This window comes from Oryctolagus cuniculus, chromosome 18 (assembly GCF_051225735.1).
Source record: "Oryctolagus cuniculus isolate XC-2025 breed Fujian yellow rabbit chromosome 18, ASM5122573v1, whole genome shotgun sequence".
In the NCBI taxonomy this organism is placed as follows: Eukaryota; Metazoa; Chordata; class Mammalia; order Lagomorpha; family Leporidae; genus Oryctolagus; species Oryctolagus cuniculus.
Window position 1 is genome coordinate 24948718 of NC_142884.1, and position 17723 is coordinate 24966440.

Sequence of the window (17723 nt, forward strand, 5' to 3'; positions counted from 1 at the left end):
CCTAAGTGCTTGGGCCCCTGCACTCACGTGGGAGACCTGGAAGAAGCTCCTGGCATCCTGGCTTTGGTCTGGCCCAGCCCTGACCATTGTGGCTGTTTGGGGAGTGAACCACTGAACAGAAGACTTCTCTCCCTCTCTGCCTCTGCCTCTGCCTCTCCCTCCCTGTAACTCCACTTTTCAAATAAATAATAAGTAAATTAAAGAAAAATGAATAAAAATTGCATTGTACATCTGTCAGCACCATCCATCTTCAGAACTTTTTCTTCCCAAACTGAGACTCTGGAGTTGTTAAACATGACTCCTTATTCCCCTCTCCCTTCAGCCCCTGGCAGTTCTAATTCTACTTTGTCTGTATTGAATTAGACTCTTCCCAGAATTTTGTGTAAGTGAAATATTTGTCCTTTTGTGACTGGCTTATTTCACTTAGCATAATGTCTTTTAGGTGTACCCATGTCATAGCATATATCAGAATTTTCTGAAAGGCTGATTGATATTTTAGCAGTTGTGTTTTGAATGTCGTGCTTTGGCATGCACATGTGTGTTTGTTAGAGGAGAGTCCAAGGTGACAGATCACTAGTGCTGCTGTTTGTTGAGATGGGGAGCAGCAGCAGAACAAGCTTGAATAATAGGTCCGTGATACGTAGTAGGCATCCAACATGCAGCTTTTAAAAGGTAGGTGGATAAACAAATCTGGAGTTCAGGCTGAGGTTCAGAACTTGAGGACTACCAGTCAGTAGATGGTATTTAAAAAAACTGGAGGAATCATCAAGGAAGTGAGTGTAGCTGGAGGATGAGTGAGCCATGGGGCCCTCTAATATTTAGAAATCAGAAGGTGAATAGGAGGTAGCCAGAGTGTCTGAAACAGTGAGGAAGAAAATGAAGCAGGTGTGGCATCCTAGACTGGCCAAGGGAAGTAAGAATTTCTGGGAAGAGGAGGTAGGGCCTCTTCCCTAACATGGCCCAAGACTTGACACAGTAGCTACCAATTGGCACCGTGGCTGGGAGTGTCGCTGTCCGATGGAGGTGGTAGTCTCTGTCTCGCTGAGCTAATGTGGGAGGATCTGGCATGCAGAGAGAGCCTCTCCTGAGTGATGTGTTATGATGAGGGTAGTGCTCATGGAGACCACTTTCCTTTTGTGAACTCTGTCTTTGTAATCAATTGAAATATTTTAGTGTTCTTGCTGGACCAAAAAATACACTCTAATCAACAAAAGAATTGCCTCAACCCTAATGGATTTCTAGGTCATATGATATCTGGATAATTTAAATATATTTTTATTTCTGCCCTGTTTAAGCACACAATATAAATTTGTTTTTGAAGAAAACTTGGGTTGTGAATAGGAAAAATTACTCAAGACTGTAGTTTTGTCTACAGTAATTAATGTGGACTGTTACCTAGAGTGGCCTTTCACATTAGTTATGTAAGAAGTATAGCAGTGCAGCTGAGTTATAAAGCTTCCAATGTGTGTTGACATGTTAATAAATTTTGGTATATTTTATCTTGAAAACAAAATAACTACTTTTTGCAAAATCACCCATAGGAACAAGTACAGGCTGTATAGAAAACACACAATCAGCCATTGTATCTATTTAGGACTTTTTAGTACTATTCATTTGTTTATTTATTTTGAAGATTGATTAATCTATTTGAGAAGTAGAGTTAGAGAAACAGAGAGGTCTTCCATCTGCTGGTTCACTTCCCAGAAGGCTGCACCAGCAGGAGCTGCAACGATTCAAAGCCAAGAGCCAGGAACTTCATCCAGGTCTCCCATGTGGGTGCAGGGGCGACCATCTTCTGCTGCGTTCCCAGGCATGTATTAGCAGGGAGCTGGATCAGAAGTGGAGCAGCCAGGACTTGAGCCAGTGCCCATATGTGATGCCGGTGCTGCAGGCCAAGGCTTAGCCTACTGTGCCACAGCACAAGCCCCTATTTATTTAGCTGATCTTTTCCTCCCTAGTTTATTCACAACAAATATGTATTACTGATTTAAAAGGTTTTGTACTCTACAGTGCTTTGCCTGTGAAGTGTATAGGAGCTCACGAACTGTCTTTGCTGGTATGTTCACCCGTAGTAAAGCAGCCTGCCCAGGGCAGAATGTAATCCTGCATCTGAATTAGTGGTGTTTGGTGCTTGCTTTCTGTCCTTCCCTGCTCTTTCTCCTGCACATAGCATGGCAGCTTCTCTAGACTGGAGGTTAACTCTGGCTGGAAAGAGGGTTCTATTGTACTTTGTTGCTTTTTTTTTTTTTTTTTTTTTTACATGTTTTAGTAAGCTTGTTCTTTCCATTTCTATAATGTAGTGTGTTCTTCCTAAGTACTTTCCATGGCCCAGGCATGGTCTACTGCATTCTCTATTTCTCTGGAGACACATTTAAATCTCTGTATTGTATTCTGGTCTGTTGGCTTGGTCCTTACCTAATGACTTTGGAATTACCGTACAAACAAAAGAGGCCTTAATGAGGTTAAGGACACTTTGGACCAAGTGTAATGTTAGGTATAAGTAAGTATTGAAGACAAAGAAATTGTTGAATGGCTTTGGAATTTGTAATAACAGCAGACAATCTGGATCAACTTCATTTCACTCCCTCTAGACTTTCAGATTGAACAAAATAAATGTGTATATGTCAGTTTTACTTATTCTTCATTCTGGAGGCATATGAGAAAGGTGAATTGTTGAGTGAAATTGAGTAGAACAATTGACTTAGCATTACCCAAAAAAGTCATAAAGTGTTTTGTGAGATAGAGTGGACTTGGGCACTCCATGTTTCCAACCACATGCAGGTATTAAGGACTAATTTGGGTTCTGAGCCCCTAGGAAAAGAATCACTAAAATTAAATTTTGGAATATTTTAGGAAGGTAGAAGTTGACAGATAAGTCGAGCCTCAACAACTACAGTGGAACAGAAAGGGGGGAGGTCTTTTGGTCTTAAAATAGGATGACCTTAGGGATGGGCAATTGGCATAGAGCTTAGGATTGCTGCCGTCCCATTTCAGAGTGTCTGGATTCAAGTGCTGCTCCTGAATCCAGCATCTTGCTAGTGCCCCTGGGAAGCATCAGACAATGACTCAAGTGATTCCCTGCCACCCACATGGAAGACCTGCATTGAGTTCCTGGCTTTTGCCTGGCATAGCCCCGCTGTTGTAGGCATTTGAGGAATGAACTATCAGTTAGAAATTTCTGTCTCTTGCTCTCTTTTTGCCTTTCAAATAAATAAATAATAAAGAATTTTTAAAAATAAAGTGAGATGGGGCCGGTGCTGCAGCTCACTAGGCTAATCCTCCACCTGCGGCGCCGGTACCCCAGGTTCTAGTCCCAGTTGGGGCGCCGGATTCTGTCCCGGTTGCTCCTCTTCCAGTCCAGCTCTCTGCTGTGGCTCGAGAAGGCAGTAGAGGATGGCCCAAGTGTTTGGGCCCTGCACCCGCATGAGAGACCAGGAGGAAGCACCTGGCTCCTGGCTCCGGATCCATAGCAGCCATTTGGGGGTGAACCAACAGAAGGAAGACCTTTGTCTCTCTCTCTCTCTCTCTCACTGTCTAACTCTGCCTGTCAAAAAAAATAAATAAAATAAAATAATAAAGTGGGATGACCTTAAATTTAAATCTGTTGCATAGTCTAAGATATAAAAATGGCCAAATACATAGATATTCTGGTTATATCTATGAATACCACATCGGGAACAATATGTGAAGCGTACACAAGGAAATGGGAAAGCAACAATGTGCCCTTCTCTTCTACCATCAAGGATCCCCAGAGAGCAGGGCTCCATCTCAGTGGATCTCTGATGGCTGTCTGTACTCTAGAGTTCCTTTTGTACTTCTTACTATCCCTCCACTAGTCTGAATACATCCTGGATCTTGCCGTAGGAGCTATCCTGGTAGTTAGGAGCACAGCTTCTGAAGTCAAAAGGACCTGGTAGGAGATCCCCACTTACTACTTGCTTAACATTGAGCAAGTTTTTCTGTCTCTAAACCTCAGTGTTGTCATCTGTAAAATGGTTAACTGCTCACACCTTGTGGTCACTTCACCTCATGTAAAGTGCTTGGTGTGGGTTAAACACTCAATAAATGGTAGCTATTGGGTGGAGGTTGTGACACTCAAGCCGCTTCTTGAGGTGCATCCAATATCACATTGCTGGTTTGAGTCACAGTTGCTCGCCTTCTGATCTAGCTTCCTGTTTTGTTTTGGTTTTATAGATTTATTTATTTATTTATTTATTTATTTATTTGAAAGGCAGAATTACAGAGAGAGCTAGAGGGAGAGACAGAGATCTTCGACTGGTTCACTCCCCAAATGACCACAACGGCCAGACCTGGGCCATTCTGAAACCAGGAGCTTCTTCTGGGTCTCCCACATAGGTGCAGGGCCCAAACATTTAGGCCACCTTCTGCTTTTTTCCCAGGCACATTAGCAGGGAGCTGGATTGGAAGTGGAGCACCTGGGACTCAAACCACTGCCAATATGCGATGTTGGCGCTATAGGTGACAGCTTTACCCCCTATGCCACAGCACTGACCCCTGGCTTCTTGTTAATGCCTCCTGGGAGACAATGGATGATGGCTTTAGCGAGTAGGCTCCTGACAACCATGTGGGAGACCCAGATGGAGCTCCTGGCTTTGGCTTGGCCCAGCCCCAGTCGATCTGACCATTTGGGGAGTGAACCAGTGGATGGAAGATCCTCTCTTTCTCTACGCTCCCCCTACTCTGTGTATGCCTTTTGAGTAGATAAAATGAACATTTTTAAAAGATTATTTATTTATTTGAAAAGCAGAATTATAAAGAGGCAGAGAGAGACAGATAGATCTTTCATTCTCTGGTTCATTCTCCAAATGGCTGCAACAGTCAGGGCTGAGCCAGGCCGAAGCCAGGAGGTTCTTCTGGATCTCACACATGGGTGCAGGGGCCCAAGTACTTGGACCACTTCTGCTGCTTTCCCAGATGCATTAGCAGGGAGCTGGATCAGAAGTGGAGCAACCAGCACTTGAACCGGTGCCTATATGGGGTACCAGTGCTGCAGGCAGTGGCTTTACCCGCTATGCCACAGCGCTGGCCTATAAAATAAACATTTTTAAATGGTAGCTATTCATAGAGCTTCACTGGCATTCTAAAATTCACTATGTGTCTTTGACCACCCATCTGATCTGTTCATATGGTATCTGTTCATACTGTATCTGTTCTGCAAGCTTACTGAGCCCCTGAATCCAAAAAAAGTTTCTCTGCATGAAAGGAAAATTCTATGGTCCAGGGGTCACACACAGTCTTCCAGATTTGTTGGGTACATCCCCAAGGATTGACCCATACCTGTGTTAGAAAAAGTGGGGTCTGTCACATGAGAGGAACTGGGCCGATACCCAAGTTATCTTAGAAAATAGGTGGGCGGACACATGCTAGAGGTTGAACTCTGCCTTCTGAAGAGGTGGTGTTTATGCTTCTGTTAGTTTAGAAAAACAGATGTTCCCAAGGTGCAGGGTAACCATTGGTTTGCTTGACTTTTTTTTTACATTTAAAAATATTTATTTATTTATTTTTATGTGAAAAGCAGAGAGAGAATATGTTTTTGAGTAATCGAGCTCTTCCATATGCTAATCCACTCCCCAAATGCCTCTAATAGCTGGGGATGGGTCATGCAGAACTCTGCCAGGAGCTCAGAACTCAACACAGGTCTTCCATGTGGGTGGCAGGCACCCAAGTACTTGAGACATCATCTGCTGCCTCTCAGGCACATTAGCAGGAAGCTGGGTTGAAAGAGTAGCTGCTATTTGATCCTAGGCACTCTGATCTGAGGTGTGGGTATCCCAAGACCCAGCTTAACCTGCTGTACCGCAACACCTGCTCCTGATTAAGATTAGCTTTAAGGAATGACCTGGAAATTTTGTCACAATCATAATTAGGATTGATGCTACACACATATCATGGGTAGGAGGGGGTTGTCCACAGTATCTGAGCTCTGTATTTTGTTTTTAAAGATTTATTTATTTGAAAGAGTTACACAGAGAGAAAGAGAAGCGGGGGGGGGGGGGAGCTTTCATCTGCTGATTTACTCCCCAATTGGCCACAATGGCCAGAGCTGGGCCCATCCCAAGCCAGGAGCTTCCTCTGGGTCTCCTATGTGGTGCAGGGCCTAAAGACTTAGGCCATCTTCCACTGCTTTCCCAGGCCATAGCAGAGAGCTGGATCGGAAGTGGAGCAGCCGGGACTTGAACTGGTGCCCATATGGGATGCTGGCACTGCAGTCGGCGGCTTTACCTGCTATGCCACAGCGCCGACCCCTGAGCTCTGTATTTATAGGGAAGAAATTTAGATTAAATGAGTTGTTCAAGGACAAATGTGTAGTGAATGGTGGAGGTCACATACTAACATAGTCTGTGTCTCTTCCCCTGCTTGCTTCAGTAGCCGCACCTCCCTCTCCCATCACCCTGCCATTCTGCAGCAAGACTCTCCCCACCATACGTCAGAGGAGTGGGCATGTCAGAGAGTGTCCTATTCTGCACCTACGGATCCTGTGCCAGGTCTTCAGAGCCATTTCTCCAGATCTTTCCTTTTAGAACAGGAGGAGAGGCACTCTCTTTTCCTTTGATATTTCCTCAGAGAGCCTCTTTCTTCCTACCATGCCCCTTGGAGGTGTTCCTTCTGCAGTAGTTTCGAACCTTTCCTTTCTGTCGCTACCCCCGTACGCACACACACTAGAATGTGAAGTACATGAGGCCAGAGACTTGCTTATTCTCTCTCATAGTATCCTCAGCCTTTTTGTACTATGTACATATTAGGCACTCATGTGGTATATATTTGCTGAAGAATGAATGACTCAGGCTGTGAGAATGTGACCCCAGAGCAGGCAAATGGTACGTGATATCTTCACTTTCTCCTCCTCCCTCTTTCCTGTAGCCTGCCAAGATTGTAGGAAGAGGCTGCAGCAGCAGAGTTTGTGCCTGGGCAGCCAAGTCCTCTCCTCCTCCCCGTGAGGAGCTTCAGGATGTCCTCAGCCTATGCGAGTTGAAGTTGAGTTTCTGTCCTGTGACTGGTCTCAGTGCTGCCACCCCACAGCTGCTTCCAGTTGTGTGTTGAAGGCAGTGAGCCTACTGGCTAAAGGCATGGATGTTTGAATCAAGTGACTATACCACATCCACTTTGTATCTTTCACAGTTTTGTAACCTTTCTGTGCCTCAATCTCTTTGTCTATAAAATGGGCATGACTTCATCGAGTTCTTCCTAGCATTAAATGAGACAACCCATGTGAAATATTTAGCGGGCCGGCACCGCGGCTCACTAGGCTAATCCTTCGCCTGTGGCGCCGGCACCCCGGGTTCTAGTCCTGGTCGGGGCACTGGATTCTGTCCCAGTTGCTCCTCTTCCTGTCCAGCTCTCTGCTGTGGCCTGGGTAGGCAGTGGAGGATGGCCCAAGTGTTTGGGCCCTGCACCCACGTGGGAGACCAGGAGGAAGCACCTGGCTCCTGGCTTTGGATCAGCACAGCACGCCGGCCTTAGCGGCCATTTGGGGGGTGAACCAACGGAAGGAAGACCTTTCTCTCTGTCTGTCTCTCTCTAACTCTGCCTGTCAAAAAAAAAAAAAAAAAATCTTTAGCGGAGATCAAGTATATTCTGAGTGCTGAATTAAAGCTGGCTGTTTGTGTATAATGCTAAATAAATGCTATTTACATCACATGTCTAGCTGGGTTCCTAGATCTGCTGCCTCTGTCCCTGCCCCTGCCCAGTCCAGCACAGATTATTGATGGGGAGGAGCTTTGAGGGAGGTAGGGCTGGGAGTCCAGTCTGAGCCTGATTGTTCACTGCGGTGGGAGGATGCTTTGGTGTGAGATTTTAGGAGGTGTTTGCTTTGCTTGCTTTAGTTTGATCTTGGGGGTTTCCACAGAGGAGAAAAGAATTCCAAAGAATTAAGCATTACACTGGTTTCTCCAGAAAACCAAGCTCTGCCCAGCAGGGACGGAGAGGGCAGTGCCTGGTGTGTGTCTGCTGGGAGCTAAGAGGTCTGTGGACAGGACTAAGCTGGAGCACGCGTGCTCTGCTGGGTTTCATTCCCTGTAAAAGCAGGGTAAAGCATTCCCCAACCTTCACCATCTCCCCAAGGCAGGGCACTGGCAGCTGGGGACGAGTGGTCCCTCTGAGGTTTGGTCCTAACCAGTTGGATGAAATAAAATATTTTTGTAAGTAATCTACTATGTAAGCCAGTGAAATATAAAAATAGGAGCCACAAGATTATGGAACATGATAAAGGATTTGCAAAAGATTATTTTGGATTGTCAAGCTTGGTGTGAGTGAAACAACTGTAAGAGAATAGGAAGAAAATACCAGTAATCTGGAAGGTGTCTGTGTTTTGCAAGGTGCAAATTCTTGCCCTACTTTAAAGAAAGAAGAATTGGGAACTGTAGAGAACACATTATAGCTGTGGTTAGCACAAGAAAGACAACTGGGAGTAGCAGTATCAGACAACAGCTTTAGCCAGAGGTTGCTGGATAGATGTACCTTGGTATCTTAAAATGTTTATGCTACATAGTATCTCTAGTATACCTGTGTTACTGTAATTACATGTCAATACCATCTATCAGTATAGTATATTTTAAAAATGAATTTCCGGGGCAAGTGTGGAGGCGCAGTAGATTAAGGCACCACTTGGGATGCCATATCCCACATTGGAGTGCCTGCTTCAAGTCCTCTACTTCCATCCTGATTCCTGCTAATGTGCTTGGGGATGTAGGTGATGGCTCAAGCAGTTGGGTCCTTACCATCCATGTTGGAGACTTGGATGGAATTCCTGACTTTAGCCTGGCCCAGCGTGGGCTGTTGTCGTCATTTCGATAGGGATCCAGCAGATAGAAAACCTCTCTCTGGATCTCTTTCTCTCTGTCACTCTGCCTTTCAAATAAGTAAATCTTTTTTTAAAATGAATTTCCTGTGGCCAGTGGATTAAGCCACTGCATGCAATGCCAGAATCCCATATGGGTGCCAGTTCAAGGCCTGGCTGTTCCGCTTCTGACCCAGCCCTCCTTGCTTTGGGTGGTGGTGGTGGTGGTGGCAGCTACCTTTATTTGGACCAGACACACCCACATCAGAAACAGTACCGACCTTTAGACCAGTGGGGCTCATAAGCTAGCCGGGTGAAAACAGAGGAGCCTGTGGGGACCTATTGTCCACCATCCATTTTTTTAGGGGTGGCTTTGAGAACCCATTTAGAAAAAGTGAATGGGCACTGAGCAGTACAGGAAGAAAGCCTCTGTGCACATCTGGTTACACCATACCTAGAGCAGGATGGGGTGAGACTCTTTGGATCAGACTTGTGACTCAAGAGAGCCATCTCAGGTGGCCTCTAGAAATACGAAAGACTAAGAAGTTCCTAGCTAAGCTAGGCCATCTCCTGCTTTCCCAGGCACGTTAAGAGGGAGTGTCGTCCCCTTCTCACTCTCCACCTCTGCTTTTCAAATAAATAAATCTCTTTTAAAAATTAATTTTCTATGTGGACTATTAATACACTAATCCATGTCAGGTTAATGGGTTTCTGTTGTACTAAGGAATGCAATTGCCTGGTATGTTTTGTTGACTCCTAGAAGACTGGTCTGTCAACTTTGTTTTGTAAGAGTGGAAATATGTTGTATAACTATGCAGTAGCTCTGTTACTAAATCAACCCGTATCTTTGCATTCCACTTCCAATGGAACATCTTTTAGCCAAACTGACTTTTTGGATTTTTTTAAACATTTTATTTTTTTTATTTGAAAGTCAGAGGTACTGAGAGATATCTTCTATCATTCCCCAAGGGGCTGCAATGGCCGGGGCTGAGCCAGGAGCTTCATCCGGTTCTCCCATGTGGGTGGCAGTGTCCTTTTATTTTTTTAAAAGATTTATTTACTTATTTGAAAGTCAGAGTTACACAGAGAGAAGGAGAGGCAGAGAGAGAAACAGGTCTTCCACCCACTGGTTCACTCTCCAGTTGGCTGCAATTGCTGGAGCTGTGCTGATCTGGAGCCAGGAGCCAGGAGCCAGGAGTTTCTGGGTCTGCACACGAGTGCAGGAGCCCAAGGACTTGGGACATCTTCTACTGCTTTCCCAGGCCACTACCAAGGAGCTGGATTGGAAGTAGCAAATGGGACATGAACTGGCAAGCATATGGGATACTGGCATTACAGGTGGCAGCTTTACCCGTTACACTGTAACACCTTCCCCTGACCTTTCATATTTTTTAATCCTGCTTTTTACTTTGCCTTCTGAATTCATGTGGATATTATTGGAATTGTGCATGGCTGTGGTTCAGCAAGAGCTCAAAAACAACCAGGGTTGCCATGAGCTGAGGTCCAAATGAGAAGAGTGGAGAACACGGGTGGGGAAGGCGTGGTGGGAAGTTGCAACATCCATGTGAACACTGGGACTTGCTATTCAATTGAATTGTTTTGATTTCTAGGCATCAGCACCTTAGATCCATATATAAGAACAAAGGTTTTGTTGTTGTTGTTGTTTAGATTTATTTACTTATTTGAAAGGCAGAGTTAGAGAGAGAGGGAAAGACAGAGAGAGAGGTCTTCCATCCTCTGATTCACTCCCCAAATGGCCATAATGGCCAGGGCTGGGCCAGGCCAAAACCAGAAGCCAGGAGCTTCTTCCAGGTCTCCCACGTAGGTGCAGGGGCCCAAGCACTTGGGATACCCTCTGCTGTTCTCTAGGCATATAAGCAGGAAGCCGGATTTGAAGTAGAGCAGCCAGAACTCAAACTGGTGCCCCAATGGGATGCCATCACTGCAGGCAGCAGCTTTACCCGCTACACCACAGCACTGGCCCCATGGTGACTTCTTAACTGTGTATGATTTGGGAATTCCAAGTTGATAGTTAAGAATCTATTGTGTTTGGGGCTGGTGCTGTGGCTCACTTGGTTAATCCTCCACCTGTGGCACTGGCATCCCATATGGGTGCCGGGTTCTAGTCCCAGTTGCTCTTCTTCCAGTCCAGCTCTCTGCTGTGGCCCGGGAAGGCAGTGGAGGATGGCCCAAGTGCTTGTGCACCTGCACCCGCATGGGAGACCAGGAGGAAGCACTTAGCTCCTGGCTTCGGATTGGCGCAACTCTGGCCGTGGCAGCCATTTGGGGGATGAACCAATGGAAGGAAGACCTTTCTCTCTGTCTTTCTCTCTCACTGCACTAACTCTGTCTGTCAAATAAATTTAAAAAAAAAATCTATTGTGTTAATCCAGCAGCAACCCACAACCTAAAAATCCCTGACTCTCTTGTTTTCACAGGTGTTGGGGAGATGTTTCCTGACAGTGGTGCAAGTCCATTTCCAGTTTTTGACTCATGCATTACAGAAGGTCCAGCCAGTGGCTCACTCATGTTTTGCTGAGGTCGTTGTACCAGAAAAAAAGAATAGCAACAGTGGCAGCAGTTTATCCAGCATGGGCCATACACCGGAATTGGAGGAAGCTGTACGGTCCTGGCGAGGGGCTGCTGAGGTAACCCTGGCTTTTGGCAGTGGGTGCCCAGGTTTCCAAGAGGAGAGGCTCCACAGGGCCTTTGCCTGTTGATTCTCAAAACAGCCGTTTTCTTTGGAAATGGAAGTTTTAAACTTGCTTGCTCATTCATTTAACAGTAAATATTTTGTGAGTGTCCATTTTGTGCCAGGCCTGCCCCAGGCACTGGACTGACAGCCTCTCCTCACAGCCTGCTTGGAGAAAGGACTTATCCGCAAAAGCAAGGGTATGGGCCTGTGATGGAGATGAACAGAGCCTGGAAGAAGGGCCCTGACTCTGCATGGAGTGACACCTGGGAAAAGGCTGTATTCTGAGTCGGGAAAGGCAGGGTGGAGCTGGCCAGGGAGGGTAAGTGCTCAGGCAGACAGCTGGAGGGCTAGCAGGGGTGCTTGGCGCACGGCTGGAATGGAAGGCCCCAAAGCCACAGCTACACCACCATGAAGCTCCATGTGCACAGGGAGCTTTGTCTGCTTTTTTGGTAGCCAAATCATTCTCTTTAGAAGTGCTTAGCACCTTTGTAGCCTTTTCAGTTCTCCACTATTTTGAGTGCTGTAAAGCTCTGTCTAGGTCCTCTGTGTGAGCTGCTTTGCAGTTTTCCAGTATCACTTTATATTGCCTAGAACAACAGATATGTTTGTAACATTCAGCCATCAGCAGTACAGCATCGTGGTGTAGCAGGTTAAGCCCCTGCCTGCAATGCCGGCATCCCATATGGGCACCGGTTCAAGTCCTGTCTACTCTACTTCCAATCCAGCTGTTGTGGCCATCTGGTGAGTGAACTAGCGTTTGGAAGATCTCTCCCTGTCTCTCTGTAACTCTGAATTTCAAATGAATAAATTGAACTTTTTTTTTTTTTTTTTAATTTGACAGGCAGAGTTAGAGACAGAGAGAAAGGTCCTCCCTCTGTTGGTTTACCCCATAAATGGCCACCACGGCCAACATGCTGCGCCGATCCGGAGCCAGGAGCCAGGCACCTCCTCCCGGTCTCCCATGCGGTCGCAGGAGCCCAAGCACTTGGGCCATCCTCCACTGCACTCCGGGCCACAGCAGAGAGCTGGACTGGAAGAGGAGCAACCGGGACTAGAACTTGGCGCCCTTATGGGATGCTGGTGCCGCAGGTGGAGGATTAACCAAGTGAGCCACGGTGCTGGCCCCCCATAAATTGAACTTTAAAAAATAAAAATAATAATAATTAAAAAAATTCCAGCTACCAGCAAGAGTCAGACCAAAAGGTTGGCTCCACTAGTGAGCAGAGACAGCAGTAACGTGGGATGGCCTGGCGTTATCAGTGATGAGGAGTAGACGTGCTCACTAGCGAAGAGTTCTCCTCTTCCGCACAACTCCTGCTTTCTCATGTAGCCTCCTGACTGAAGAGGACCTGCCACAATGGTGGGCCACAGCACTCCCTCAGCCCCTGAGTGGGGGATCCCAGCTAGAGTGAGCTCCTTTTCTGGTCTCTGTACCTTTTCCACCATTAGAATTTAAACATAAATACATGCTGATCAAAGCTCTTTTAAAAAAAGGAGACTTGCCCAGTTACCAGTGATAACACATTTTTTCTAGGCATTTTAGTACCCCTTCATTTCCAGCGAGAGAAAGAAAATATATCCTTCCAAGTTACGATTATTGCTCCATTTACAAAGTCAAAGATAATTCATATTGATTTATTATGATTCTAGTTTTAATCACTCCTAATTAAATTGGCAAAATATTTTATGTTTTAAAAATTCCCTTTAATCAAATTTTTAAATATGATTTTTCACATTTTAACATTGTACCATGTCTGATTTTCTTATTTCAGTTTTTAGATTGTTGCCATTTCTTTTGAATTTCCTTTCAGTTTCTTTTTCTTGTTGGCTTGTTTGGTTTTGGTCTTTCATGTTAAAGGCTTTCCTAAGGCTTTCTTGCTGTTTATCAGAAAGGTCTTGATATGTCAGTTGAGGCCAGGCCATATGGGGGACGGCCTTGTCTGCTGGGCAGTGCCCCCAAATCCACTTCAACTTGTTCTCTTGCTTTACAACCCTGCGAGTTTTCCTGGCTCCTGGGTTCCAGTCTCCTTTCTAGTGAGCTTACATTCACAGACCTTAGTATTTGACCATGTCTTCTCTGCCCCATTTGCTGACATCATTCATGCCAAAAACCCACTCCATAAGATGCCTCCTGGCCACCCCTTGACTGCCTCACCGTGACCGGTTTCTCCACTGAATTCAGTTTGTCCCCTTTGCACTCCATTTGCTTCTACCCAACACTGCACAGAAAATAGAATCCACCCAGCAGCAGCCCCTCCACCACCCCCACTTCAGACCCGTTTTTTCTTCCTTCCCCTTCACAACAACTGAGGCGGCATCCTCTCCTCCTGTCCAGGGTTCACCCCACCTTGCGCCCATCCTTGAGGGCCTGGCCTCTGTGGTGGGACCCTGTGTCTCCTCTCAGCCTGTTCTGCCAGTGCCCAGTCATGTTTCCAGCAGAATCCACCCTGCCCTGCCCTGTTTCTCTGCTCTTTTCACAGCCAATTTCTTAAAAGAATTGAATACCAAAAAAAAAAAAAAAAAATGAATACTTTTTTCTCAGCTTCTATTCATTCTAAAAAGTAATTAATATGAAGTACCTCAAGCATATAGCAAATATCATATACCTCAATGTGTCTTCCTTCTAGCTTTGGCAAATCAGTCTTAACTTTTCCAGCGTTTTCTTTGTGCCCTTTATTTCTATCAGAAAAGTATTGTTACAGATGGCATTGGATCTGCTTAGTACCTCTCCACTGTCTTGCTCATCTCCCTTCCTCTCTATAAATGACTTCTTTCACATTTGAAGTCTATGACTCTTGTTGTGTAAGTTTACTGTATGTGCATGTAAAGTATTTTGTATCTTACATGTATTATACATGTATGATGTTAAGTATTATTTGGCATACTTTGAAACTTTGTATATAAGCGTCATCCATCTCTCTGCAGTCTGGCTTCCACTGCTACACAAGAACACGCCTTTTCTCGTCAAGGTTAGAGGGTCTGCTCTCTGTGTTGTCAGATCCAGGGAACCTTTTTAGCTCTATTCAGCACCTTGCAGAAATACCACCTCACAGCATCCAAGAAGGCATCTTTCTTCATCACCCCGTCCCCCGACTTGGGCCAGTCTTTCTTCCTCTGCTTTGCTAGCTCTCCCCGGGCTCACTTTCAGGTGCCCTCCTCCTTGCAGTCTCCATTCAGTTTTAGGACTTAAAAAACCACCTGTTTCTCAGGGAGGGCCTCAGAGGTGTGAGAACAGCTGTGTCCTGTGGCTCCAGTTCCTTGAATTCAGCTGCTGCCTCCCTTATGTCTCCCAGGTGGCTCAGGCTTAGCATCTTCCCATGCCCCTAATTTCCCCCCACATCTTCCCTATGCTAGTAGTGGGGCCATCTGATATTGGATCACTCATTTGAGAAACCTGAGATTTATCCTTCACTTCTGTCCTGTCTACAGCTAATCCGCTGAGAAAACCCTGCAGGTCCATTATCCCAGATCTAGTGCTTCTATCCACATTAATCATGACTACCTTGCTGAGATTACTGGATGCTCTTCTCTTTTTTTCCCATAGGCTCTATTTTATTTGTTATTTTTAAAAGTTGTAACGGACAAGCCGGCGCCGTGGCTCAGTAGGCTAATCCTCCACCTTGCGGCGCCGGCACACCGGGTTCTAGTCCCGGTCGGGGCGCCGGATTCTGTCCCGGTTGCCCCTCTTCCAGGCCAGCTCTCTGCTGTGGCCAGGGAGTGCAGTGGAGGATGGCCCAAGTGCTTGGGCCCTGCACCCCATGGGAGACCAGGAGAAGCACCTGGCTCCTGCCTTCGGATAGGCGCAGTGCGCCGGCCGCAGCGTGCCGGCTGCGGCGGCCATTGGAGGGTGAACCAACGGCAAAGGAAGACGTTTGTCTATCTCTCTCTCACTGTCCACTCTGCCTGTCAAAAAAAAAAAAAAGTTGTAACAGACATGTGAAAATTTTGCATATTCATGGGATACTGTGTGATATTTCATTCTATATGTATATACATTGTGCAATATCCAGTCAGGTAACAACAGTGCTTTGTAGTATAAGCATCCAAAATCCTGTCTTCTGGATTTTTCTTTTAGTAGAGAAATACATAGTACATCACCTATAGTTACCCTGCTGTGCAGGGAACCCCAGAAATTCTTACTCCTGTCTAGCTATAACATAATACCCAGTCTTTCATTTTAAAGTTAGTTGATTTTGTGTCTCATTTTCTTTTTTTTAAATGAATCCAGCATTATTAGATATTGACCATTTTCATTTCTTTTTTTTTTTTAAAGACTTATTTATTTTACTTGAAATTCACAGTCACAGAGAGAGAGAGAGAGAAAGAGAGGTCTTCCATCTCTGCTTTTTCACTCCCCAGATGGCTGCAATGGCCGAAGCTGTGCAGATCCGAAGCCAAGAGCCGGGAGCTTCTTCTGTGTCTCCCACACAGGTGCAGCGGCCCAAGGACTTGGGCCATCTTCTACTGCTTTCCCAGGCCACAGCGGAGAGCTGGATCTGAGGTGGAACAGCCGGGTCTCGAACCTACACCCATATGGGATGCCAGCACTGCAGGCGGCAGCTTTACCTGCTACGCCACTGCGCCAGCCCTCTGTTTCTCATTTTCTTAGGGTAAAGGGTAAAGTGTCGACCCTCATACCGTGACCTGCCTCACCCAGCCTAAGCTGGCTCCTGCCTTGATTGCTGGCTTTATCTGTGGCCACTCTCCCAACTTGTCCCTTGGATCTGTCTTATTCACTGCTGCCTTTGCTCCTGGCCTGTATTAAGGACCTGTTTGCTGGTCCCAACCCCTCATGCCACCTACTACAACTCTTGCATTTCCATTGAATGACTCCCTTCTCCTTTAACTCTCAGCCTATATGCTAGTATCTCAGTTAACAGTGCTCCTTGTTAGAGTGCTCTGTTTCCCTCACTGTGTTTACCTGCATTTTTAATTGTCTGTTTTACTTATTTACCTTTGGGCTTACAGCTCCATGAAGGCAGGGTCCAGGTTTGTTCTCCGCTATGTATCTGGTGGTACCTAACACCACACCCTGTGGGCTAACTGTGACTGGAAGGTTCTTAGAGTCAGATGGTTCTCAGCACTGAGACTGTTAGGACTTAGGGTGTGGCTGGAGTGATATTTATGCTTTGTGATGCTTTGGGACATCATAGCATTATAGTTGCTAGTTATTTTCCTGTAGTCTTACAAGTTAGTAAATATTAGAACTCCTGCAGTGGCCTATAAGAACAGAAGTTAATAGTTTTAAAATGTTATTTGTGTGACTGGTGCTGTGGTTTAGTGGACTAGGCCTCTACCTGCAGCACCAGCATCCCATGTGGGTGCCAGTTCTGGTCCTGGCTGCTTATCTTCTGATCCAGCTCTCTGCTATGGCCCAGGAAAGCAGTGAAAGATGGCCCAAGTGCTTGGGCCCCTGTACCCTCGTGGGAGACTGGGAAGGCTCCTGGCTTCAAATCGGCCCAGCTCCGGCCATTGTGGCAATTTGGAAAGTGAACCAGCGAATGGAAGACCTTTCTTTCTGTCTCTCCCTCAGTCTGTAACTCTACCTCTCCAATAAATAAATAAAATCTTTTAAAAATTTTATTTGCTTCACAGGTATTATTGCAAAAAAAAATGGAAATTGAAAGTTTATCCTGAATCCTTCAACCCTCTAATAAGTCAAATATTTTTCTGTTTTCTCTTCTAATCCTTACTTATGTATAAGTTTTGCATTTCATCATTACACAGATCAGTTTTCCATGTTTTTCTGTCTTAACTCGTATGCTTTCCATAAGTCTGTTTAATGACTGAACAATAGTTATTTAATTTTTATAGTCAAATTTTAAAAGCTCTACTTTTCCTGTAATACTGCAGCTTATATTCTTTCCTGTTCTGTATTGGTGTACTTTTTTTACCTTGGTGTATAGGAATGCCCAACCATATATCATCTTCCTTTTTGTATTCTGGAAACTCCAAATGCCAGTATTCTAAGGTTATCTTTTTAAAGCAGGGTAAATGGTAAATGTGTGAATTACATCTATTAGAAACAAATAACAAATAGATAAGTCTTTTTTTCAAGGTACCTAAAATAAGACAGAGCTGTATCAGGGTTGCTTTCTCTTTAAGATGATTAATTTAGGCCTTCAAATTTTCAGGCTGCTCACTTTGTAATGCAAACAATCCAAACCTCTGCTTTATAGTGAATGCTTAGGTGGTTTCTTGTTTGTTTTAGTTTTAGACTTTTGTTATTGT

General features: G+C 45.3%; 1 protein-coding gene across 13 annotated transcripts in view; it reads left to right on the forward strand.

Annotated features, from left to right (window-relative positions):
• The window catches only part of GARRE1 (granule associated Rac and RHOG effector 1), a 98994-nt gene that overhangs the window by 53952 nt on the left and 27319 nt on the right, over positions 1 to 17723 (forward strand). For all 13 annotated transcript variants that reach the window (XM_051846733.3, XM_051846738.3, XM_051846737.3 and 10 more), the window contains one exon: positions 11236 to 11445. In XM_051846733.3, coding sequence (XP_051702693.1) covers positions 11236 to 11445 — 210 coding nt within the window. The remainder of the gene's footprint in view (positions 1 to 11235; positions 11446 to 17723) is intronic.